Below are 25989 nucleotides of genomic sequence, written 5' to 3' on the forward strand. Positions count from 1 at the left end.
GGACCAATCTTACAGCATATGGGTTGGACATGCACATCAACCTGATGTAGGGTAAATGAATGCACATGAGCTTAACAGACAAGGAGTCTTCTAGACCTTACCTGGTTTAGGAGACAGGGTTTGATGCCTGGTTCAAACTTCAGTTTCCTCTGAAGCCTCTGCCTCAGTTCTTTTGTATGAAAGGAGATAGCAACGGTGACTTCACAGAAGTACTGCAAAGGGCCAAGCATAATCTAAATATTTGATAATGCAGGGTATGTCAAGCACATGCGCAATTCTTTAAGCTTTTAAGATTAAGTCCTTAGCAGTTGTTACCTGGCTTCTCCCCATCCAGTGATTTGTTTGATGATCTGGTGAATGCACATAAGGAAATCACATGTAGCTGTCACCAAGAAGTACTTGGAAATCCATTCTTCAGGAAGATGAACATTTCCAAGGAAAAACTGACACAAAGCTCATGGAGTGAAAGCTCTTGTGATTGGCCAGTTGCTCACCCTGACGTTCTAAAGGGTTTTGTGATTGTTTGGTGAACTGATTAAAGTGCTGTTTAGTCAGATCCCTGAAGTGCCTTCATATGGTGAAATCGATGAGGACAGAGTGAGGAGAGCAGTTGTAGTTAGTAGGGAGGGGTGGAGTTTGCTCCTGGACTTGGGACATCTGGAAGGCAAGCTGATGCCTTGGACCTAACTTAGTTTTCAAGTGCCGATAGTAGATTCTATCTTTCTGTCATTATTTCCAGGTTCTGTCATTGAGCAAAGTTTGGATCAGGAATCTCTCTAGTTCATCAGCTCAGCCACAGGAGCCAGTGTTTGTGAGAGGGAAAGAGGAAGAGCAGGGGAGGTTGGTTTAGAAAACACCAGTGTTCACAGGCAATACCATGTATGACTACACCTGGTGGGACCTATGACTTAGCAAACTTTAACTTTCTAATCATGATAACAATACTGTTATACTCCTAAATGTTATATTGTCAGCTATTACAATGTTAACATAAATATTTGAGTAGTTATACATGTTTATTTACACTCTGATGTGATTACATTGATATTTTATTTTACATCTTTAAATAGTGATCCTACTATCAAACGATGGTACATCTAAGCCAACATATTTATAGGGGAAAAAAGTTCCCTGAGTGGCAAAAATGCTAATGTGAAGGGTAGAAAGCTCAAGTTTGACCTTTGCTATTTTCCAGAGCACTGCAATTAGGTTTTAAAAAAGAGGTGACCCATCCATTAGAGAAAAGGCATTGGAAGCCACCTGTTTCACATCTGCCTTCCAGATGTTAAGACGGTATTGTGTCAATGACAGGGTCCCTGTCTGTTAATTGTCACACCGCTGACGTCCTCTTCAGTTTGGGAGGAGGCAGATGGGAACATTGGGTGCTGAGGTCTTCTGCATCTGTTGCCCCCCCACCCCCCCACGCCCCCCACTGCGATCTGTGTCAGGGGCCAAGGGGCCCAGGCCCTTGGTGCCTGTGGAGGGAGCAGAGATGTACTTAGTGCTCATGCAACAGTGTCCCCTGATGGGATATGACACACACCTGTGCAGCCAGGAACCTTAATGTGCAGAAATGGTCCAAGGCTGTAATTCTGGGTTCTGGTCAGCATCCGGGTTAGCTTATAAGAGTTGGTTCACCAGAACATGTGTCCAGGAGAAGCCTGCCTGTGTTCTGGGATGGCCTTGCCAAATCTCTGCCCCCCCTGCCCCTCCCCCTCCCCCTCCCCCACCCCCTCCCCCTCCCCCTCCCCCTGCCCCTCCCCCTCCCCCTGCCCCTCCCCCTCCCTCTGCCCCTCCCCCTCCCCCTCCCCCACCCCTATCCCTGTCTTCTTCACTTGCCTCTCTCACTCTCTTCTCTGGTCGCCATTCTCCACATTCGCCCTGCTCTCTTCGGCTGTCTCCCTTCCTCCCTGCCACACCCTCATTCTCTTCTACTCTCGCTTTGTGGCCAAAGGATCTTCCTCACCGTCTGTGAGGTCACCTCTCCTGTCACCCTCTACGGGGTCCCTGACCTTCTGGTCTCTGCTCTGAACCTTACCTCAAGGTGAGTGTGGAGGGGAGGAGGGGTCCGGATTTTGTTTTTGTTTTTGTTTTTGTTTTTTTTTTTTTGAGACAGGGTTTCTCTGTGTAGCCCTGGCTGTCCTGGAAGTCAGTTTGTAGACCAGGCCGAGGTCGGAGAGGAGTGTAGATTTTAATGACTGTTCTTTATGGATGAATGTACTTGGCGGTGGAGATGGCACGCCCTGGGCAGTGGAAGATTTATTTTTCATGCTCTTCCGCAAACACAGAAGGTGGACAGCTTGCAGCAGGAAGCGCCACATTCCTTTCAGGTGTGGACATATTTTCCCCTCTTTGATGATGAAGGCTGTTGTCTTTCTGCTTGTAGATCGAGGAAACTCGGCTCAACATCGACAAGATCTCTGAGCACGTGGAGGAAGCGAAGAAACTCTACAGTATCATTCTTTCTGCCCCGATTCCAGAGCCAAGTGAGTGCTGACTGAGATGACTGGCCCTCTGCTGAGACAGGCTTGTTTTCTTCTGTGTGCGTGCTCTCTCTGTCTCTGTTTCTGTCTCTGTCTCTGTCTCTCTGTCTCTCTGTCTCTCTGTCTCTGTCTCTCTGTCTCTCTGTCTCTGTCTCTCTCTCTCTCTTTCCCTCTCCTTCTATCATGGTCCCACTGTAACCATTGGCCAGACTCCTCTGCTTCCCAGCTTGCACCTCTGATGACAGCGATGCCTCTTAACTGCTCCTCACGCTCCCCAAGCTCTGTCCCAGCTTTGTGCCTTGGTTTGCATTCTTTCTTCTGCTGAAATGCGTTTTTCCAGCCCCCTTCCAGAATCCTACCAGATTAAGTATGTCTTATTCATTCTTTTTCTTGTAAGGTATTCTGGAATGGTTTGGGTAAGTCCCTTCTGTCTCTCACCTTGTGATTGTTACTGCTGTGGAGGCAGACTTTTGTTCTCCCAGGTGTCCTGTGTTTGGTGAATACAGTTTCGCACTGTATTTATGTTCCTAAGGAAAGTGAGCAGTCTGCTCCTGTTCACTACTCTGCTTTGTCCAGTTCCTGAGGGTTAAAACTGGAACACGTCGGCGGGGCGTATGGGAGTTGTCTCCTCACGCTCCCACCTTCCTCTCCACCATTTCTCCTGCCACCCCTGCCCTGTCCTGCTGATGCTTTGCTCATGCTGACCTCTGGTTGGTGGCTCCTCAGACATTCCTTGTTCCCTCATGTTTTTTATATAACATTCTTTCTCCTTGAGAATTCCTCCTTAGTCTCCTTGGCTACCTAGTTAGCCTCTCGTCTTTGGTTTTAGCTAGCTAGCTAAGTAATCCTTTTACTATTTCTGTTGAGACTCAGTTCTACTCTCTCTGCCCTCAGGGGCTCTTCTGGATCCATCAAGGCTGTGCTAGGGTTTCTCCATAACCGTCCTATAAAGTCCTTGCTCAGAACTTAAACCATACCTTGTGCTACATACATATCATGACTTCTGATGTACTCCCTCCTCATCTCCTGCCAGGCTCAGCCCCTTGATGCCTGAACCTATATCTTCTCTGTGGCTCTTTTTTTCCTTCCCAGTTCCAAGTGTGGAGGTGCTGAAGGATGGTTCTGTAGTGAATGGTTGTAGTTATTGTTAATTTTGTTCCATACACCTCCTATGAGTGCAGAGCTCCATTCATCAGCTGGGATAGCTCTGGGCACATAGTAGGTACATTATAAATATTTGCCTTACTTAAGTTAATGGGTTTTGGTTGAAATTTCTTTTCTGCAGAACTTACATAGACTCTTTTCCTATTTCATGAGATTGAGCTCACATGTTAAACAACTTGACTCCTCTAAAAGCATGACTTGGATTGAGGAGGCCTGTTTAAAAAAAAACAAAAAAACAAACAAAAAAACCCCCCAACAAATTCTAGGCTTTAGCCCTGGGATATTTGGTTCTTTAGGCCAGGGATAAGGTGCCTAGAAAATGCCTTATAATTTAGTTAATTAGTAATTTTATTTTGGATGTGAATGATTATACACAGGGCTTTGTGCTAAGCATGTGATCTGCCGCTGTGCTATTTCCTTAGTCTGAAAATGCTTTAAAAAGAAAAAAAACATTCTCTGTGTGACTGTAGTGGTAGGTTCTGGAAAGCACACTGAAATGAACACTGCGGTGTCAGCAGGTGTCTGAGAGAGTTTCTGCCTCGTCTGCTGACTGCTGTTCGTCCTCTTTCCTGACTGACTGAGCCTGCCTCCTATGTTTACCCAGAAACCAAAGACGACCTTGAGCAGCTCACAGCCGAGATCAAGAAAAGGGCCAACAACGTCCGGAACAAGCTGAAGAGTAAGAGGGGACGGGAATGAGCCAGTCTCCACCACAAGCAGATGCCAGGCATCCCAACGGGGGTGACGCCACTTGTCCCGTTTCCACTGGAGGCTTAGGCGCTGTCCCTGGACTGACCTACTGTATCCTTAGACAGTTGTCGCCTCTTGCAGCCTCACTGTAGTTGAAAACGCCCAGAACTGAGTTGGGATGTGGGAGTGGAGATGCGGTGCTTCCCACTACTGCCGTGGTTGTTGTAGCTTAGCCCTCAGCTCCCCTTGCTGCTTCCCCAGCACCCGTGTGCACTGGAGAGATAACTGCAGAGACACAGGTGCGGGCTCTGCCATTCAGACAGCAGACATTTCTTCGTGTGTGTCTTCTCGTTCCTGCTGCCTTTCCTGGATTTGGAGCACAGTTCAGTCAACCACTATCATAGATTCAGTCCTCCTCGGCATCCCAAACACAGACGTAATTCATATTTCTGCTCAAAGCACCGTTGAGTATATGCTATTGGCCAGAGAGAAATCAGTATTATGTCTTCCCTCCCTGATAAATTACAACAGTTATTTTAATGGGTACTGAGGGGAAGACAGCTTTTAAAAACTGCGGTAATGTGACTGAGCCTTAGCTAAGCACTTTGTTCAGCTTTTGCATTGGTAGTTTAAGGAGGCTCAGGTTGAGCATACTTAACCCAAAGTTTCCAAGTTCAAAATATTCCAAAATATGAAGCTTTTTGAATATTCACATGACACTGTAAGTAGAAAATTCACACTAAGCCTTACAAGTGCACTAAAAATATAGTAAAAACTTGTCTCTAAGCTCTAAGGTTTATATGAAATGCAGATGAGTCCTGTGTGCTATCCCCAGCATTATGTATATGCAAATATTCCAAATTTTGGTAAAAATCTGAACCATTCCTGGTTTTAAGCATTTCACACAGTATGCTAAGCCTGTATTGCTCCCTTTTCCATTTTATAAACAAGAGGACAGAGCTGGGTGTGGTGGCACATGCCTTTAATTCCGGCGCTCAGGAGGCAGAGGCAGGTGGATCTCTGTGAGTTTGAGGCTAGCCTGATCTACAAAGCAAGTCTAGGACAGCCAGGGCTACACAGAGAAACCCTGTCTCAAAAAACAAAACAAAACAAAACAAAACAAAACAAAAAACAAAAAACAAAAAAACAAACCCAAAAAAGAGGACAGGGGTTGAAAGAGTTAAGTGGTCTCCCCTTGTCACACAGCTAGGCTGTGGCAGGATAGAGATTTGAGTCTCAGTGCCTTGATGGCCTGAACCGAACTGTTAGTTGTGTTGCTGTGGCCTGGCAATAGCACAGGCTGATGAGAGCAAGTGTGTGGCTTGTGGGAGTGGACCCTGACCTTTTGCAATTGGACACCCTCTTGTCCATCTTCATGGCCTCTGTGTGTGAGGTAGGGGTGTGCGTGGAATAGCGTCTCTGTGGAAGGACGCAGGGACACGATGCTAGGTAACCCTCTCACTGCAGGCATGGAGAAGCACATTGAGGAAGATGACGTCCGCTCCTCAGCAGACCTTCGCATCCGAAAGTCCCAGGTAGCTTTCTTTCTGGTTTTGCATCCATTTTTACCATTCTTTTAATTATTTTTTTCACCTTCGTGCATTTGAAAAAAAATTGATTCTATTGTATTGGAATTGAGTTTGAGGAACTGGGAAAGAGGAACTGTCCAGATTGCAGCAGTGACTAGGGCCCATGGCTCCTTTTTGGCCTTCTCTCATGCTCAAAGGAGACCCTCAGAGTACTCCCTTAGACTCTTCAGAGCACACCTTCAGCACTGCCTTGTTTTATAGGCAGAGAAACTAGTTGATGCCTTCCTTCTAAAGATTGTTAGTTACTAGTTGCCCAGTTTGGAGTCAGGCACTTTGGAGTCATCAAAAACATGATCCTTGTCCTATGAGAACCTGGGCATGGTGGCGCATACACATAATTCCAACACTTGGGAGGCTGAGGCAAGAGGACTGACAAGACTTCAAGGCTACCCTGCCTGAGCTATGGTGTGAGAACATTAACAAACAAAAACCTGGCGTGGAGTTGGGGGAGGGAGGGGGTGGGGGAGAAGGAGGGAGGAACCGGACATGACGTTTAAGTGGTGCAGTGAATACACGCCAGGACACTGTAAGCGGACATAACTGAATACACGGCCATCTCATCTTTGAAAGAGCTCATGGAGAATAGGGTCGCTAGAGAAGGCTGGGCCTCGGCTAAGGAAGAGCCAGTGCAGACAGGCTCAGGAGGCAACGCCTCCCTTATTATTGTTATTATTATTTTTTTTTTGAGAGAAATAGGAGACGGGATTAAGGATGATGGGTATATTTGGGTATGTGTGTGTTGGCAGCAGCAGAGGAGTGGTGTTGGTGGCAGTGAAGGTGGTGGTGGCCGCAGGGGAGGAAGGGAGGACTGATGTAACGGAAATAACCTACCTGGGGGCAGATACTGTACTGTCCCACCTCAAAGTTCTTTAAATACTAGTTGAGGGAATTGGAGCTGGTTCACTGCTGACAGTCATTTGTTTCAGTATACACAGCATGCTGGGGGGCGGGGGCGGGGTATGACAGCATTTTGGATGTGACTGGGGAAGAGGCAAGAGGCTAGGAGGTCCCTAGTTAGGCTTTTTTTGCAATGATTTAATCTGAATTTACAAGGTAGTGGTGTGTTGGGTAAAAAAGGAAATCAGTAGGGCTCGATGCTGTGAGGTGGGCAAGGAATAAAAATTATCATGAAGGTCTGTGGAGAGAAAATGTTAATTGTAAGCAAGAAACACTAGGTTGTCATTTGGGGGCAAAGAATTGAAGGATCTTGGGCGGGCACTGCCGTGCGAAGGGTAGTTGACAACTTTAGCCAAGGTTATGGTGGAAAATTGCTGCTGGGTTCTCAGGTTCTCCGAGATTCTCTCCTTTTGACCAAAAATTATGTTGTGAGTTCAGTAAAGCAGGAAATGGGTGTTAGGGATTGCACATTGAAAGTGGCAGTGGACTCTTCCCGCAGCACTAGACTAGGAAAGCAAAACTGGGGTTTGCATTTTTATCTTTTGGTTCCAAGCCCAGAGCTGCTGTAGACAAGGCTGTGTCAGGGTGGGGCAGAGTTTCACTCCATCTCCAGGGGGCTCTACTCATTTAACGTTGTTCTCCTAGCATTCTGTCCTCTCCCGGAAGTTTGTGGAGGTGATGACAAAGTACAACGAGGCTCAGGTGGACTTCCGTGAACGGAGCAAAGGGCGCATCCAACGGCAGCTTGAAATTAGTATGTGTTTGAAGTTGGGCCAGTGTCTGTCTCTCTCTTCCTGCCATGAGGCTGTCCATCCCTGGGAGTCCTGGGAGAAGCAACAATGACCCCGCTGCTTGTGCCTTCTGCATTCTATTTGACACTTAAACACAGGACACAGGCTACAGGATTGGTAGATCTGTAACATGGTATCGTAGATTGAAAAGTGACACATTCATTGAGCCAAGGAATTTTATTCTTATGGGATCCAACACTTACCTTACTTTCAGGAGACATACACTAAATAGTTGGTCTTCTGAGAACTCATTGCATCGTGCTTTGTTTTGTTTGAGCCAGGGTTTCTCTGTGTAGCTTTGGCTGTCTGGACTCATGTTATAGACCAGGCTATCCTCAAACTCACAGTGATCTGCGTGCCTGTGCCTCTCTGACTGCTGGGATTACAGGACTGCGCTACCATATCCAGCTTCTCATTGCCTTGCTTTGCTGCTAATTGGAAAAGTATGCTTATGAAACAAAAGTGTAGTGCAAGTTGTTGTGAGGAATTAAAAAAAATTAATGAAGCTGGCCAGGTGGTGGTGGCACACACACCTTTAACCCCAGCACTTGGGAGGCAGAGGCAGGTGGATCTCTGTGAGTTCGAGGCCAGGCTGGTCTACAGAGTTCCAGGACAGTCAGGGATTTATAGAGAAACCCTGTCCCAAAATACTAAACAAACAATGCTATGTAGTTTAGGAATTTAGTAATATGGAAGGATGAGCCCTATAAAGCAAATGGCTTCAAATGGGAGAAGCTGTGTGAACAAAGGTACTAGCAAGAAAAGCAGATGCATTTGTTGAGGACTGGCAAGTTGTTCAGGAAGGAGGGTGTGTCTGAAGTTACAGTGCAGGGCTGATGGAGGGCTACCCACAAATTGTGTGTTGTCATGAGGGTCTTCAGCTCTATGGTATGGTAGTTGGGCTAATAAGCAGTCTGAGCTGGGAAATAATGCAGTATGTGCCTAGGTGGGGCTATTGGTGATAATGTTAAAGGTGGATTGAATTGGGAGAGGAATCAGAAGAGGTGGGAGGTTGTTGGGGGGCAGTGTTTGTGAGGGAACTGTAAATGGGGTTGTGCTTTGAACTTATATTGGATGGTGTCTTTCTTTTGTTACAAAGCTGGCAAGAAGACAACAGATGAGGAGCTGGAAGAGATGCTGGAGAGTGGCAACCCTGCCATCTTCACTTCTGGGGTGAGTGACTGAGGCACCATGGACAGGGAGGGTCACGGGCGCTTCATTGCCTTAGCGGGTGCAGCTCGTGTAGGCTGCAGTTACAGCTGTGCTGGGGCGGGAACTTCTGTGCAGTGTGAGGGCCGTGCAGGGCAGACTGTCACTAGGGTGGCTGACGGCCTGTCTGTGTGGGGCCTGTTGTAGATCATCGACTCCCAGATTTCCAAGCAAGCCCTCAGTGAGATTGAGGGTCGGCACAAGGACATCGTGAGGCTGGAGAGCAGCATCAAGGAGCTCCACGACATGTTTATGGACATCGCCATGCTGGTGGAGAACCAGGTAGCTGGCCTGGAGACAGGCACACACTTCCTTGAGACCCACAGATGGCTCTGGGGAGGTCAGGTGGGGCAGGGCACAGGGAGTTTTCATCACAGAGCAACGGAGTTCTAGTGTCTGAGGCAGAGATGTGTCTTCTTACCAAGTGCTGTCACGTTGTGCCACCTCAGCCTTGCAATTCTTTGCCTGTGACTTTGGATTCTAGTTTGTAATGAAGTTTTGTGTGACATGGCAAGAACCTGGTTCACCTAGCCACAGCACTTTTTTCTTTCTCACTTGAAATGTAAAGGCATGGTTCTTTGGCTGGCGAGTGCGTAGTTCAGTACAGGATGCGTGCCTGACATTCATGAGGCCTTGGGTCCAAGCCATTTTCTGGCATAAGTCTGTGTAAACCAAGCATAGCAGCATATGCCTATAATATTATCACTTAGGAGAGGGAGGCAGGAACATCAGGAGCTCAAGGTTATCTTCTATAAAAGAGCAAATCTGAGGGGGCAGCCTGGGCTACATGAGACCCAGCATTCCTAAAAAAAAATGAGCAAGAGGTCCTACTGACAACGCCTTGACCGTCTACTGATATGAACTATTTTTTTTTCTTCAACCCACCAAAGAAGTTAAAACCAAGTTGATTTTTTTCCAGTTTTGCTTTTACACTTTATGTTTTTCTAAGCATTTTGGCACTTTCTTGCTAAGAATCAACAGTAGGCATGATTGAAGAATTAGTAAAAGAGTATTTATAGGAGCATCTGAAACACAGGGTGCTTGACAGTCCATCCCCAGGCATGCTTGCTCGGGGTAGGAATTCAGCTTGCTTGCATGTGGTGTTCATTTCTGTAGGGTGGTTGGTCCCTGCTTTTTGGGATAGAGTTAGGTATAATGCAGGTTACAGTGCTGTGCAGCTTTCCGGGAACTTCCAGCTGTTCAGCCACTGGGACAGAATTGGAAACTGGCTCAGTAGGCAGACCGCTGACAGAATTGGAAACTGGCTCAGTATGTAGACCGCTGAAGCTAGTGGAAGCCTGAGCAGTGGTTAGCTGGCTTTTACATTAGTTCTCTGCTCCTTTGGTGCTGTCTTCCCATTCCCCTTTCTGGCCTGAGACCCCTTTCTCAATCCCTCCATTTCCACTTTTCTTTTTTCCACACTGCCTTGCTGAGGATCTGATTTGAGTTCCAAGTGATGGTGAGTACCTTGCTGTCTTTATTGAGAGATCTATGGGGATGGGGTGGGGTTGTAAAAGGCCTAGGGGGGTGAGGGGAATTCTCAACCTCAGATTCTCAGGAAGCAACTGGAGTGAGCGAACCTCCTTGCCAGGAAGTAAAAGCTGGGATATGTTTAGGAAGCTTATTAAACTAGTGTCTAGAAGGGAAAACACACGCAGTAGCACGGGTGGACCCAACACCTGCTGCTTAAGGGGCTTGGTGATTTCTCTTGAAGGACTTTAGTACTTTTCTATTCTTGTGTCAACCTGATACTTACTGAGTACCTTTTATGTGCCGGGAACTATTTCACAGAAATGGAAAAACCAAACCAAAGCAAACCAAAAAACCAAACAAAACCTCAGCTTAGGCTGAATGAACTTGGTTTGGGTTTGAATGGCCAAGAAAGGGCCAGTATCCTGGCGATATTTTAAAAATAGGAGATTTTAAAATTTTGGTTCATTCCTATATGCTTAAAAAAATAAGAAAATTAAAGAAAAAAATGTGGGAGAGGGAATCTCTTTGTGTGTATTTACACATAGTTACTAATCATTTAGACACACTGCTTCAGACGTCTAAGTCTAGTGCTGATCTCAAGGAAATACTCCACTGGTTATGGAATGAGTGAGCACCGTCAAGGGCTGGGGAATTACAGGCCATCACGCAGGAAATGGGAAAGGCTGCTGTCCACAAGGATGTGCTCTAAGGCTTCTGTATGTGTCTCGGCACCAAGGACGATACAGCCCCACCCCCAGGGTAGCGGGCGCGGTTGTGGGTGGGTGAACGGTGAGACTTGTGTCTTCTTTTCAGGGTGAGATGCTAGATAACATAGAGTTGAATGTCATGCACACAGTGGACCACGTGGAGAAGGCGCGGGACGAAACTAAAAGAGCCGTGAAGTATCAGGGCCAGGCTCGGAAGGTGAGATTTCCCTTCTGTCTTCAGACAAGAGAGTTGATTTTTGTTTGCTACTGCGCTTTCTCTCTCCCCTCTTCCTGTCTGCTTCTGTCGACGCCGCGTCTTGCATCTGGGGAAAGGGAGCCATGATTGACCGTATTGAGAACAACATGGACCAGTCAGTGGGCTTTGTGGAGCGGGCTGTGGCAGATACCAAAAAGGCTGTCAAGTATCAGAGTGAAGCCCGGAGGGTGAGCACTTGAGCCTCTGCTTGTTGTGCCTTCTCCACCTGTCTTTTTGTCACCTTTATACCCTGTTCTTGAGCCCATGTCCTCTGTCTCTGTCCTAGTCGTAGCCTCTTCCAAAGCCCAACCGTAGCCTCTCCTAGAGACTTCCTTCCTTCCCAGGGTACCTTGCATGGATCTGGCTCTCACATGCTTTTGGCCCAAGAACCCACCACACTCGAGCAGCCCCGCAGGCTGGATGCATGGTCTAGTCTTCACACTAATCTCCTCAACGTAGCTTATGAACCCTCAACGCATTACATAGCTCCTGGAATCTTTGGAAACCATGGTCTTCCACTCTGCTCGCCATTCTTTTTCTTTCTCTCTAACGGGTACTAATTGTTATGTAAAAGTCATCACACTCCATTTCCCTGTTTCTAGATGAAATAAATTGAGGGTCAGAGGATAAGTAGCTGGCCTCAGGCCACGCTGTGGTGCAGGAGGTGAGCCTGGCGTTCCCCCGACTCATACTCTTTCTACATACCTTTGTGTCTACCTTTCCTCCTGGCCGTGTGCTCAAGAACGCTAAAGCATCTGTCCTCGTTGACGGTGGACATCAGTTACGGCAACTTCTGCCTTTTTTGTTGTTGTTGTTCTTTGCTTTTCTTGGGCTCTGATATTTTTGTTCTTTAATTCTTTCTCTTCCAACTGCACCTATGGCTTGTGCGATTATTTAGGGAGCTACCAAATTATTTTTCATCTGAATCTATTTTGAACTGCACTTTGGATGACTATTCAGTATACGTAGTCTGAGGTATATAACTGGGCTTCTAAGAGGACCAGTGAATACAAGTTGGTAATTAGGACTGTGTCAGAGATATCTTTATTTACTTCCTGTTGAAAAGGCAAAGGTAGACGTTTTATGGATTGGTGAGGTGTGACTTGGAGACCTCATGATACTAATTGCTAGTAATTGCACAGACACAAGCTGGTAAACTAAGAGCTGTAGGTCTGCCACATTTGTACTTTCTGGCACTGCTAGGCAAGAGGAAAGTTAAGAAGTGTAAAATATCCATGAGAACATTTCTATATAAAGATGTGTTTGTCTTATTTGGATTGTGAACATTTTTTCTTTATAAAAGAGATAAGAAAGGCTGAATTTTAGATGTGGCTATTACCCCTTTTTTGTAATAATGATTTTTATTTTTGTTTCTTATCCCTTTCTCCAGAAATTGATAATTATCATTGTGGTAGTAGTTGTGTTGCTGAGCATTTTAGCGTTGATTATTGGACTGTCCGTTGGGCTGAAATAAGAGTGGCCTAAGGGGCTGCTGCACTGACGTAAGTAGATGAACAGCTCTGGGGGAGGATGGCTCGGCTCCTCCTGAGGAACTAGTCTGGCGTTTCATAATTCTACTCTTTTCTAATGACTATCATAATGAGTTCTAAAACTGTTGTTAGCCTCGATTCTTTCATTTCCTTAAAATTCAAATCTTGGGTTCTGGCTGCAGGATATGGGTCAGGTCTTCTGTTTTTTGTAGCCTGAAGATTCTGTTTTTACTTTGTCTTGTCACTTGGCACAGTTGGCACCTTATTCTGACTGTCTGTATCCAGGAGGCATGGGTGTAATATCCAGGAGGATATTGGGTGTAATCTGGGAGCTGTCCTCTGAACTCTTAGTAGCTTTCATGGAGCTGGGCTTAGCTTTCCGTGTCCCTTTTCAACATAAGTGAAGCTTTATGCTGCAACCCCAGGCCTTTAAGAGTTGTGTTTGTGGCTGAATAGTTGGCTCTTGAATGAAGTACTTGATAACATTTTAAAGTGTTGAGTCATGGCAGAGAGTCCACTAAACACCTTGTACATAGAACAGAATCCTCACAACATTCTTATGGGACAGGTAGTATTATTTTAGAAGTGAAAGACTCAAATTTTAAAGAAGGGTTAAATTCACACAGCTAATAGTGGTCCTAGAAACCACATCTTAGTTTCTCTTTATAAAATAAAGCAGTGTTTATCATTGTCTACAGAAATTCTAGCCTATCAACCAAAATTTATTAATATATAGTTGGCCAGTAAATCAGACTTAATAATGGTGAACATGACAAAGATGATCTAGTAGTCTTTGGGACTTAAGAATGTCCCTTTTTTTTTCTGAATAAAATAGTATATGCTATTTCCTCCCCCCTAAGAAACAAAAACAAAAACCAAACACAAAACCCCAGGGTTTCTCTGTGTAGCTTTGGGTGTCCTGGACTTGCTTTGTAGACCAGATTGGATTCAAACTCAAAGATCTGCCTACCTCTGCCTCCCCAGTGCTGGGATTACAGGCATGTGCTACTATGCCCAGCTATTATATGCTATTTTTAAAAGCTTTTAAGATATAGACCAGTAAAAGTTACCTTGTCATATTATTTCTCTTAACAAGTGGCAGGCTCACATACTCTTAGTTTTGCATAGTTCAGACTATATTAATTATATAGTGTTTTTATCCAGTTAGAAAATCATAAGAGCTATTCTTTATCACTAAAATCTTGTAAATCTAATTCTCAACATGAGGAATGTTGGAGTTTATATTATTTTGTTGTCATTAAGTGTGCAAACTTTATATTAGATTACTGAAACAACTGGCATGGACCTCTGAGAGCTGATGGCAGACTGTGTGTTGATACTTGGGGATGGTATTTCACTTTACTTCTGCCCCACCCCATGTGTCACTGCATTTTCCCCCTTTCCATGTGATTCAACAACCTGGAAGTCAGATTATTAAGTCGGAGGTGCTCAACTTTACATTGAGAGATAACAGTGATGAGGCAATCAAGCTCTCATAGGTTCTATTGATTTTTTCCTGCCATCATTGTAGCCCTTGATGACTTCTCTTTATAAAGTTTTAGTTTTGTGCTCAGTCTTGATTATCTCAATGAAAAGTGTGGTAATGTTACGTTTCCATATCCTCAGGTGAAAGACACCTTGCAAATGCAGGGTGCCTCTTAACCGTCATTCCTAATGTCAAGAATTCAGAATGTAAAAGATGATTTTTGAGGAGGTTAACACTATTATTTTTAGTTGGCTAACTAGATCCTATAGCATTAAGTTGCTGTGAAGTTATGTGCCTTTATTGCACATTGTTCAGTATTCCCTAGTAAAAGCAAGGTTGATTGGTACCTAGGCCTAGGCTTACCTGTCTTTCATGCCAGCCCATGACTGAGGCATTCTGTGTTTAAAGTCTGCAGTTGCCTGCCAGCTACAGCACTAAGACGCCATCAGTGCTCCTAACTTACAGATGTGGGAGCTTTTGAAAGCCACTGAAGAAACTAGCCCACATGACTTCACTTCTGAGATGAAGCAGCCAGAGTATAACAGCCGAGCTTTCCTGTAGTGTGTGGATTGGGCCTGTCTGCTTCCTACGTGGAGGGAAGGCTCCTGGAGATGTGGGCATTGGATGCTTCTGAAGCTTGAACACAAGAGGAGAGCTGCCACATGCTAGTCAGAGAACAAGTGTTCTCAACTAGTGATTGACTCTGCTTCCCCACATCTTTCCACAGGAGACAGTTTCTGGCACAAAGGCTTATAAGTGGCCTAGATATTTTTTAGTTCTACTTTACGTAACTGAAACATTTTAAAAATTAGCATACAAAGTAATGGAGTTCATTATACCACGTCTGTATGTTTTGTTGGTCTTCCTGCATGCCACCTGCTGGGTCCCCAGTAGCTCTCTGCTCACCTTTCATGTCACATGCATTCTTTTGTTGGTGTCCCTTCTCCACTACCACCACCATGGTCCTCTTTATCTCGAGCAGTGGTTCTCAACCTGAGAGTCATGACCCCCAGGGACCATTGGAAAATACAGATATTTACAGCACAATTCATAACAGCAGTAAAATTAGTTATGAAGTAGCAGTGAAAATAATTCTATGGTTGGGGAGTCACCACAGCATGAGGAACTATATTAGTTTGTCTTTTTTTTTTTCCGCCGCAGCGCTGAGGACCGAACCCAGGGCCTTGCACTTGCTAGGCAAGCGCTCTCCCACTGAGCTAAATCACCAACCCTGAGGAACTGTATTACACAGTCACAGCATTAGGATGGTTGAGAGCCACTGACCTAGAGGTTCTATTAGTTCTTTCAGAGTAGAGATCTTTTGTTTCACATGTGCAGCCTGAGATTTGTCTCTGGACTATTTCGATTTAGTGTTGACTTCTGCATGCTCTACCTTGTAGGCATTTCTGACCTTTGATCTCTACATTTGGGGTTTGGGGCCAATTCCTCTGTTCCTTAGCATGGTCCTGTATTCTGATCAGCTCCCCTCTCCTTACCTCTCTTAGAACCAGACTTCACTCCAGCTTGGCCTGACCACTCTTGTCTCCAGATGGGAGCAGAGTTTGAGTTTGAGTGGCCTTCCTGAGAATGAGGGGCACCAGTTCCTTTATTTCCTGGCTCAGCAAACAATCTACCCCCGGAAGAATCTAGTCTACCTGATGCAGCCCCGAGTCTCCTCAAAACCACCTCCCACCCTAGCCGCTGAAGTACCCTCCCTTCTGGACTGTGTGAAGCAACCCAGCGTTTCCCTCCCTCTGGTGTGTCAGTTAATGCTTGTGCCTTGGAAATCCCCGGAGACCAGCCCAAGGCGCTGTCTATCTACCTCATGGAGTATTCTCCTGGAATATGTTTTGTAGAGGAATAACTAACAAAGTGAAGGGGTTCTTCTAAGTTTGGTAACACTGTAGCTTGGATCAGAGCCCCTACCTGGTGGGATGCCAGTTCTTAGTTTGTTGTCTAGTGTCCTGAAAACAGGAGGGACTAATGGAGGCCATTTTGGTCTTATAAATTGGCTTATTTGAAATTCACCCTCTAATTAAGCTCTAAGTTCAGCTTGTGGGCCACTTTGATTTTTCTCTGTATCGGTTCTTGCTTACTCGGATGGATCAAGGTGACAGTCCTCTGAAGCTACCATTGGCCAAGACTGAAGTTACGGAATGTCCTTCCATGTCTGAGTCTTGGAAACTGGCTAGTCATTTTAAGAGAGTTACTCTTTGTGAAGCCATTGCCTGGAGGCCAAATAGAACCAGGGATTTACAACTGGTCCAGGGACAAGGTGCTACAGTCTTAGGCTCTGGAAATGCCAGTCATTTGTATGTTCCAGGTGTACTTTTACAACTCTTTATGTGAGAGATATGTACATAATTGTCTGCCTCTCAGGAAGTAGGAAAACTAGAAGATACTATGACCTCAAAAAAAGAAAAAGTGACAAAGGTAAACAGAGCTTGGCTAAAAGAAGGTAAGGAATATATGCTTACCTCAAGTGAATCACTGTTGAAATGTGATTTTCCCTCCTTGCCATCAAGAAGCTAGTTTCTGGCTCTCTGCTGAGATGGGAATCAAACGAGACCTTCAGAGTAAGGACTGAGTTGGTTCCCATTGAAGTTTTCTGCATAGCAGATAAGAGTGTGTGATATTTCTTTACCCCTACCTGCTGCCTACACGAGTGTTGTCTAGAGAACATCTCGCAGCTATCTGATGTTATCTGCACTATCCATGTGATGTCTCTCTCTGGTGGCAGACTATAGAGCAGCTCTTCCTGCTCTCTTTTTCTCCTGTAATTGTTATCATGGAGGCGACAGCCTGGAAATCTTTGCTTAGTGATTGTAACCCAGTGGTAAGCCTTAGACCTTTGGTAGTCCCTGCCAGTATCCCTGATTGTCATTTAGGACCTAAATTTGATGTTTTGTGGGATGGGTGAACACTCTAATCTAGGCATTGCCTATGAACTTCCTTTGGAAAGGCTCCTTCTTCAATCACCCAGCACTCAAGACAGAGCCGAAGGGATGCTCTCCTCCCTATGGCTGTGATGTCTGGCAGGACTGGCTCCAGCTAGGAGGGGAGCCAACCCTCAGTGCAGGCCTTTTCTCTCTGACAATGAGGCTAAGGGCTGAATGTTTTGAAATGCCACATGTGAAGGGCTTTTGTTGTTTGTATTTTTAAAATGTAAACTTGATTATTTTATTGCTAATTTAAAAATAAATGACTTTATATTGATTGCAAAACAGCTCTGAGTCCATCTCTGCAGAATGCTTTGGTGCCACCATGTGGTCACTTTTGGTGTCCCAGAAGCAACTGTCACTTGCTCTAGTAGGAAGTAGATCAGTTAGGATGCTATCCAGAAGGCAGAAAGGACAACACACAGATCCTTGTGGATCTGATTTTAATCATTTTCAGTCTCTAACCTGGAAACATTTCTACAAACAAGCCAGATCCAGATCCATCCATTTTCCTTCTGGCACTCCCTGTCCCTTCCTCCCCTCTTTGATGTCTAGCTGCCCCTGTCTCCTTCTCGTCAGAATGTGTATCTGCACAGTGATGGTGTTTTTCATGTATTTCTCTCTCCTTGGTGAGCAGAAGAAGATCATGATCATGATCTGCTGTATTATCCTTGCCATCATCTTGGCTTCTACCATTGGGGGCATATTTGCCTGAAAAAGGTGAGCTGTCTGGGGAGGGTCAGGCCTGCTGTCACTTGACAAACTTGTATTCTGGGTGCTCTCACTGTATGTCACCAGGTTGCATAATAAGGAGTTGGTGAGAGTTGGGCGCAGGAATTGCCGAATGTTAGAAGAAACCTAAGAAAGGGACATTTTGGAGAGATGTAGATGAAGAATAATTGGGAGGAGGTAGTTAGTGAGGAAGATGGGGAGACAGGGTAGCAGTCTGCCCCATGCTTGAACCTAATAGTATAGTGATTCTCAACAGTGAGGGATGTTCATTCCTGTTGGAAAATCTGAGCCCCTGTATTTGGAAGTGGTAAAAGGAGTAAGAATTAATTTTTGCATTGAGCTTGCCTTAAAACTCCTGTCTCCAAGGCTAGAACAAGCTAGTGTAGTTTTGAGAATAGTTTCCCACCCCTGCAGAGAGGTAGTGTCCTGGCCATGAACACCATGCTGTATAATATGATTTTTTCTTTCCATTTTCTGTTACTTCCTTCTGCCTTCACAGATGGAATCTCAACAGGCATGTCCACCTCTGTGGTGCCATCACGTCTTCCCTTCAGAGTCCTCATCAGCTATGCCTCTTTTCATTAGGACACTTACAACCCAGGGCACCAATCAACTGCTTATTAACTTAATTAATGAAAATGTGGAGTGGAAGGGGGTAGGGATGAAAGAACAGGGAGCACAGCAGTACAGTTGGTTTCTATGGCCCCTAAAGGACAGGCCTACATGGTGGAGAAGCCTAATGGGTTCCTGTGTAGGGCACACCACCGAGTCTGAATGCCAGGATGGTAGTGAAAAGGCAGGTATTACAGCATGCCCAACTCAACAGGGTCTTAATTGAACTCTATGAGGCCATCTCTCAGGTCATGGTTCTCACTCCTACTACTCTAAAGGCTCTTCAGCCTTAACCAACCAGATGTCTACTTCCTTCTTCAGGTCCAAGAAGTTTTTAACGCATAGATTGTTAAGGATAGGTACCATGCCTATCTTAAACACTACCATGTCCCTACTGCTTAGCACACACAGCACTTGCCTCTTTCAGATCTCTGTTTACTTGTAGTAGCTTTGATTCCATTCAGGGATGAGTCCTTGAGCTTGACTTTTAAACTCTTTATGGTGTCATTAGAATCATGGGGTATTAATATCAGAGCTGTATGTAAAAATATGACAACTGTCCCATTACCATATCATAAAATGTTTTTGTTTTGGGGGTTGAGGGTGGTAAGTAGAGGTTGGTTTTCTATTGGTGGTATAAATTTCTATCAATAGTCTCTCATTTGGCAGAGATGGTGGGTGGTCTCAGGATGGAGGTTCATTCACTAAATTCATTCCTCCAACAAAAGAAAGAAGTTTATCCTATGAGTCAGCTTCCAAACCAGCATACCCTTTTATCCAGAACAACGGGAGAAAGCATAATGAGCCTGCTGCATCAGCCCTTACCCGGTCTGTTAGCAGAAGCTGCAGGTCAGTGACATGTGCGAGAAACTGGTCCAAGCATGCCACCAACTCAACACTCATTGTGTTTTGGTTAAAAAAAATAATTTATTTTAAGATTATTACATTGTAAGATGCTCATTAGGATAAATTAAAAATCTGGGTCTAACTTAAACTAAGTAAAATACTTCTATTTTTGCTGGAGACCTTATTTGTTAAGAAGGATAAAAACAAATGCGTGCTGTCCCCTACCCACCTTCAGAAGCAAATGGTTTATACTTCTGTCAATTCCTGTTTCTCTGAGTGTGAACAGGGGGTGCTGGTTCCTCAGAAAAACAGATTAGTCTTGTTATGGACAAATGGAACTGGAACCATGACGTTTTGGACGACAAGGGACCCTCATTTATCCAGAAGAAACGTGTGTGCTCCACATACATCAGACCCTGAAGGGACACAGAGGCCAAAATGCCCCTCCTTAGATAGCTTCAGACCTAGGAAGCACCATGGGTTCCAACTTTTGTTATGAGTTCTTTTGCTAAATGGTATATTCCTTGTCATAGTCCATGTTTCCCCTTCTGAGACTGACAGAAGATGGGCAGATGGGCATTAATAAATATCTGTTCAACTTACTAATCTAGGTACTGTCATTTTTATTCTTATTATTCCAAAAATGTACTTGTAATGACCAAATGTCATAAACTGTGATGAGTACACATATATGTTTCCAGAGCTATGAAATGCAAAGACAAGTTTCAGCCCTGGAGGCATGCAGGAACTAAGAGTTGCTACCAGGCCTTTTTTTGGGGGGTGGGGGTGGGGGTGTGTGTGGAGCCACAGCTGGCTATGCCGAATCCTCCTTCATCTCTTAAGCAACAAACTGACCAATGAGAAGTGGTACCCTGAGGTTACACTCAAACTTTAATCAGAAACAGTCAGGTAAGTTTTTCAGAAGTCACTTACTCAGATGCCTAGTTATGATCCAAGAACCACCAAGGATCCTAAGGGCAATAAAGGTGCAAATTCTCGCTCCAGAGTCTGTGCACATGTGTTCCTTGTGTTTTCACTACACACGCTTAGGCAGGTAGAACTTGCCCCAGTATCGCCCCTTTTGTGTCAAGTCATATGGGCTCAGGAATTTCCGTATGCCAAGCATGTTGGCAGTGGCTATGCGCTCAAAGGTCCAGGGATTTTGGTTGTTACGTTCTCTTTCTTTTTGATCTTGGTGCATCTTTTCTAGAGTCTGGCGGCTCACGGCCTTTGCAGGAAAGGGCAACTTGTGGGCAACTTGGTTCAGGAAACCCTGTACCTCTTTAAATTCACAGCGGCCACCCATCTCAACTATGAGGCCGCCAGTCTTCACAGGTGTCACATAGTGGTCAATGGCACCTTTACCTCCCCCCATGCGCTGCCCGACACCTTTGCGAGTGATGGGCTTGAACGGGGCTGGTACTCGCCATATGGCAAACATGTTTTTGGGATCCATAGAACGGTTGATTGTCAGGCGCATCATCTCAAAATGGCCCCAGTGGAGATAACCACCTCCTAGTGCCTAAAAATGGATAAGAAAATCAAAACACACAGGGATTTAGAAATATTTTTATGGAGTCTCTTATTATACCTCCTTTTTTTTTTTTTTTTTAAATAGTAATTGGCTTTAATGACAACATAGAAAATAAAGCATAAACTTCCCAACTAGTAATACAGAGGAGACACCCAGGGACAGTAATAGAGGACATCAGGGGTGGAGTCACTCAATGCAGAGCCCAGGGAAGCCTTTTTGCAGATATGGCACTTAGAGCTGAGGATAGCATCCTAAGAACTAGTCAAGAGAAAAGAGGAGAGTCCCAGGCAGAGAAACACTGATTAAACACCCCGACACAGTAAAGGGCTTGGTGAGTGTAAATAGAATCAGCGTAGCTGGGTACAGTACAGGAGGAATGCGGAGTGGGCCACGGCTTTGAGAGAGCAGCGGCAGGAGCGCTCCAGGGTACAGCAGGCCAGGGGAAGAGGAGCTTGCACATCCACCTCTGTGGCTACTGACATGAATCTTTACAGAAGCCACCCAACAGGAAATAAAGCAGCTGCTGCTCTAATCTTCTACGAGGAATACTTCACTTTTACCAGAGGCTTGAAAAGATCTCAGTCTAACTGGGCAATTGAGGCAGCACCTGTGTTCCCTGCTTTTACAGTAGTTTTCCTTACTCCCTCTACAGTTTCAACCCGCATGAAATAGTAAGTGGAGATCCTGGTGTAAATAATACTAAATTTTCAACTAAACACTTTTTGGAATAGCAGATAAGATCTAACATCATCTTGTACACAGTTTCACCTGGATATGAGTCATCTATCTGTTCAGTGTGTACCTGTTGTACACGCTCCCTGCCCGTTGGGTGCTTACCAGCCACTAGGTTATCAGCTCCACTGTGACAGCAGCACAAGGCTTACAGACAGAATCCAGTGCTAGCCATACTCTAAAGCATATAGTACGTGACTACTGTTCTCAATCCTAAAGAAAGACATCACGCTTACCTGGGAACCCAGTAGCCTCTGTTTAAAGAGCCATTGAAATGTGGCGTGTATGTGTGGCAGTTCTAATAAATGTAGCGAAAGAGACTAGAATCAATCCAAACAGTAGAAAACGCCATTAATCTTTATCACTCACCAAAATTGCAAAATTGCCATTTGTGAATTCCGTGGCTTCAATTGCAGGTCCTCGTATGTCCTTCAGGTTTTTAGGTTCTCTCCTTACTTTTGGCACAAGTGGGGCCCTTTCAACAAATTTAAGCTTGGGCCTTTCAGGGATGGAGACATCTAGCAGGAGCAAAGACAACCAAGAATGAGCGAGAGCACGCTAACTGGAGGATCTACATTCTCCCTATGAAGATTCCCAAGAATCTTCAGAATAATAATTCTGGTGCTTACTATTCTCCTGTGGACATTTCTACCAGTACAGGAATCTTTTGGCTATTACAGTGATTATGCAAATGTTTTTAAACCAAATTCACTTACTATGCCATGCTCTATGTTCAGCACTTGTAATAGGGACTGTTCTAAATTATTTTATTCACCATAAAAGCAGCTTCCATATTTTGAGACAGTCTTTTCATCTCCCCCATCCTGATCTCAGTAAGACTAGGCACCTCCCCTTGTATTAAGGCTGGATGAGGCAACCTAGTTTGAGGGAAAAGGTCCCAAAAACCAGCAAAAGAGTCAGAGACAGCCCCTGCTCCCACTGTCAGGAGTCCCACAAGGAGAGCAAGCTACATAACCATAACACATATGCAGAGAGTTGAGACAGTCTCTTTTTTCCCCCCAAGACAGGGTTTCTCTGTGTTGCTTTGGCTGTTCTGGACTCGTTTTGTAGCCAAGGCTGGTCTCAAACTCACAGCCATCTGTCTGCCTTGGCCTCCCTGAGTGCTGGGATTAAGGGTGTGGTAGCACACACCTATGGGTGTCAGGTGATCTCTGTGTAACCTCAAACTTGTAAGAAGTGCTGGACTGAGTGTGTGTGTCACCATGCCTGGTATCCTTTATACTTTTTAGAGCTTCTTCCTTTTTTTTTTTTTTAAAGTTTGAACTCCTGAAAACCTAATTACACTAAACAGACAAGGGGAGGGGGATACAAAGTGAAGTATTAGAAATTGAAAACAAGGAGCCTATGAGGTATCTCAACTGCCAAAATGCACCTGCTGTCAAGCTTGCCTACCTGAGTTGGATCCTTAGGGCCCACATGGTAGAGGGAGAGAACTCACTCCTAGAAGTTGTCCTCCGACCTCCATATATATGCCATGGCACGTGTGAACCCACACATGTACATGCATACAAAATACATACAATGTAATAAAAATAAAATAGTGAAAACAAGAGCACCCGTAATTTTCACCTAGGTCAAGAAGTAGGTGGTGTTCTAGTCTCCATTTTAAAGAAGAAGAACTTAAGGCGTAGAGCCATTTCACACTTAACTAGGTTACAACACCAAAGCCACAAGCACGTTTTTAGTCACTGTCCTTCTGGATGCCAATGAGGGAACACAATACTACACTGTACGAAAAAATTAAGTTCTTCAATTGTGCTGTATTTTTCTTGGGAAACTTACAACCTAGGATTTCTCTGATCAGCATTTTAACATCTTTATCCTCTTCATTTGGCAACTTGGGAAAAATAATTGTGGTTCATAAAAAAAAATTAAATATGAAAAAGTATGGCTCCAAGATAAAACAAAATAAAACAAACAAACAAAAAACAACCAGGAAGCTTCAAAGATTCATGGAATTATAAAGTTGCTATTCCAAGTTACTCCCCTCACTAACTCCTATGGGCAACTACTGTGAAACTTTGTAATGCTTTTTTTTTTTTCATCTACAAGCTAATATGCACTTCTAAGAGCACACAGCACTTTATTAGAAACAATTATGAGTGTTTTGCCTTCATGTATTAATGTGAAGAAGAGGTTGTTGCATCCCCTGAAACTGGAGTCCCAGATGGTTATGAACTATCACGTGGGTTCTGAGAAGTGAATGTAGGTCCTCTGCACGAGCAACAAGTGCTATTAATCTGATGCGCCATTGTTCTAGCCCACACAGTAGTTTAACAATTACGTGCAGGGGACACTCCGATGTGTAGAAGACACTCCGATGTCCAGGCCATTTTTTGGAGTTTTTAGTATAAGAGAGTAAAATTAGAGTTACAGGACTGCAGTTCACCTGGTTGCTACTGCTAAGTGTCTGCATGTATGTACTGTCATTTAGAGATAAGACAGAGAAGATAAAAAGTCTAATTATAATGCCCAGTTAGCCCTGACTGGGTAGATTATGGGCCACATATCAGTGATAGTATGCCAGAGAACTAAACCAACAGGTATTTGTTCCTCAACAACAAAGACCTTTTATGGCTTCTTTTATTCTTTGCCTCCAGTGCCTAAATCACAGTTTGGCAGCACATCATGCGTTCATTACATGTATCTCAGTGGACAGTGGAAGCACAAGAGCACCTATGATGTCTTTTTATCATCCGTTGGGTTTTAACAGAGGGGGCAAAAATGGAAATGACAGGCACTCTCACCTTCAAAAGTTGGTACTGGGAGGAGCGTCTTCAGACCAGCACTGGCGGGAGGGGCAGCCCAAGAATCTACAAAGACAAATCAAACCGCTATTGTTACGCTCTGGATCATTCCTGATAGGTGTCTACAAGTATGGGGGCGCAAGTCGCATTAAAAGGGTCCCCAAGGGAGCTAGTAGGGTCCCGGAGCACCGTTTCCTTCACATGACCCGGACCCAGGCATCCTCATAGTGGGAGGTGGGGGAGGGAAAGTGCAGGTCCTATCGGAGTTTGGAGTGTGAGAGGAAGAACAGGGGAATGCCTTTTTAAAGACCAAACAAGTCTTCTGACCTGAAAAGTGCACCCGCAGGAGTGGGGCGGGGGCGCGCGTCAGCAGCCTCCACATGGCCATGCGCGGGCAGCTGGGTCAGCGTTTCCCTCAGTAACAACAGCAGCTTACTTCCGTGAAATTTAGAGCTCAGTCCGCCAGAATCGGCACGGGACCGGAGGTGACGTTGGCTGCGTTTCGTACTTTTGAAAGTCCCGACGGAAGTGGAGGAAACGAGCCCAGCTCCTGGTTCCGGAGCAGGTGTCTGCGGGTTAAAGGTTCGGCATGTCAAGCCACGCCCAGAGTGTTTCATGTTTCTGTGAGGGTCTCCTGTTTTTCCTACTCAGGTTTTCCTCCTTGGTGTTAAAAGCTGTGAAAGCCTGAGGTTTGGTAGGCAACTTGTTCCTTTAACTATCGCTACATTATGTCCCTTTTCTAGAAGACGTTAGAAAGATGCCATAGACTTGTCATTGCTTTATTTACTGGGTGCTCGCAGTTTGGTCCTGACAGACCCATAAGAAGTGCCGTAGCTGGAGTTTTCAAGGTAAAAGCACAGGTTTGGACAATCCCTATTGATAACCTGTCACCAGGATGCCAATTAAAGAGAAAGCAATGGCGAAAAGCTTCTATACATTTAAAGTGGCTTAATTTTGAATACTAGATGAAGGGGTACAATGACCATCCAAGACTGCGTTCGTATCCCGGATATGAGCTTTGAGTCATTTACTTGTTTGTTTGGTTTTTGAGACAGAATCTCTCTATGTAGTTCTGGATGTCCTAGAATTCACTATGTAGACCAGGCTGGCTTCTAACTCCCAGGGTCCCACCTGCCTCAGCCTCCCCAGTGCTGGGATTAGAGGCATGATCTGCCACACCTGACAGCTTTAAGTTTAAATAGAGGATGAATTAGGGCATTGGTTGGGGAGTCGGCTAAAAAGCATAAATCATTAATCAGTCTTTGTCAAGGTTGATCATTCTGGTTTGGCATGGTGGCCATCTCTCAAACTGGCATAGTTTGACAGGTCAGTCTGTTTCTATAAGAGATTGATTCTATTTCAAGATACAGCCTTGTCTTCACTAAAGAGAGGCAGTGTTCTGTCTTCAAGTTTTTCCCTTCAAGAAATCCAAGAGAAGGAGCTGGAGAGATGGCTAGGTAGCTAAGAGCACTGGCTGTTGTTCCAGAGGATGGGAGCTAGCGAATGGACCACACCATAATTTAATAACAAAGGGTGGTGAAATAGTGTACAATTATCTTTTGGGAAATGTTGGGCATATTATTCTTTATGA

At 44.8% G+C, this 25989-nt stretch overlaps 2 protein-coding genes across 6 annotated transcripts in view; one reads left to right on the forward strand and one right to left on the reverse strand.

Moving 5' to 3' along the window:
* The window catches only part of STX3 (syntaxin 3), a 42303-nt gene extending 22310 nt beyond the window's left edge, over positions 1 to 19993 (forward strand). Inside the window, exons 3-11 of one of the 5 annotated variants that reach the window (XM_084771771.1) lie at positions 2387 to 2486; positions 4252 to 4326; positions 5805 to 5872; positions 7469 to 7577; positions 8714 to 8787; positions 8971 to 9105; positions 11337 to 11447; positions 17812 to 17894; positions 18406 to 19993. In XM_084771771.1, the coding sequence (XP_084627897.1) occupies positions 2387 to 2486; positions 4252 to 4326; positions 5805 to 5872; positions 7469 to 7577; positions 8714 to 8787; positions 8971 to 9105; positions 11337 to 11447; positions 17812 to 17889 (750 nt within the window). In that variant the 3' untranslated portion in view covers positions 17890 to 17894; positions 18406 to 19993. Of the gene's footprint in view, positions 1 to 2386; positions 2487 to 4251; positions 4327 to 5804; positions 5873 to 7468; positions 7578 to 8713; positions 8788 to 8970; positions 9106 to 11109; positions 11221 to 11336; positions 11448 to 12649; positions 12808 to 15740; positions 17460 to 17811 lie in introns of those variants that run through there. The other 4 variants (XM_084771770.1, XM_084771767.1, XM_084771768.1 and 1 more) reach the window with 4 other exon arrangements.
* A 239-nt stretch (positions 19994 to 20232) lies between these two features.
* On the reverse strand, positions 20233 to 24889 carry MRPL16 (mitochondrial ribosomal protein L16). The gene is made up of 4 exons (XM_084771804.1): positions 24726 to 24889; positions 24399 to 24464; positions 22000 to 22148; positions 20233 to 20886 (listed from the first exon to the last, which is right to left on the reverse strand). Exons 1-4 carry the CDS (start codon positions 24784 to 24786, stop codon positions 20401 to 20403), a joined length of 762 nt encoding a protein of 253 aa, XP_084627930.1. The 5' UTR covers positions 24787 to 24889; the 3' UTR covers positions 20233 to 20400.
* Positions 24890 to 25989: the final 1100 nt, after the last annotated feature.

Source organism: Acomys minous, assembly GCF_964271855.1.
Source record: "Acomys minous genome assembly, chromosome: 2".
In the NCBI taxonomy this organism is placed as follows: Eukaryota; Metazoa; Chordata; class Mammalia; order Rodentia; family Muridae; genus Acomys; species Acomys minous.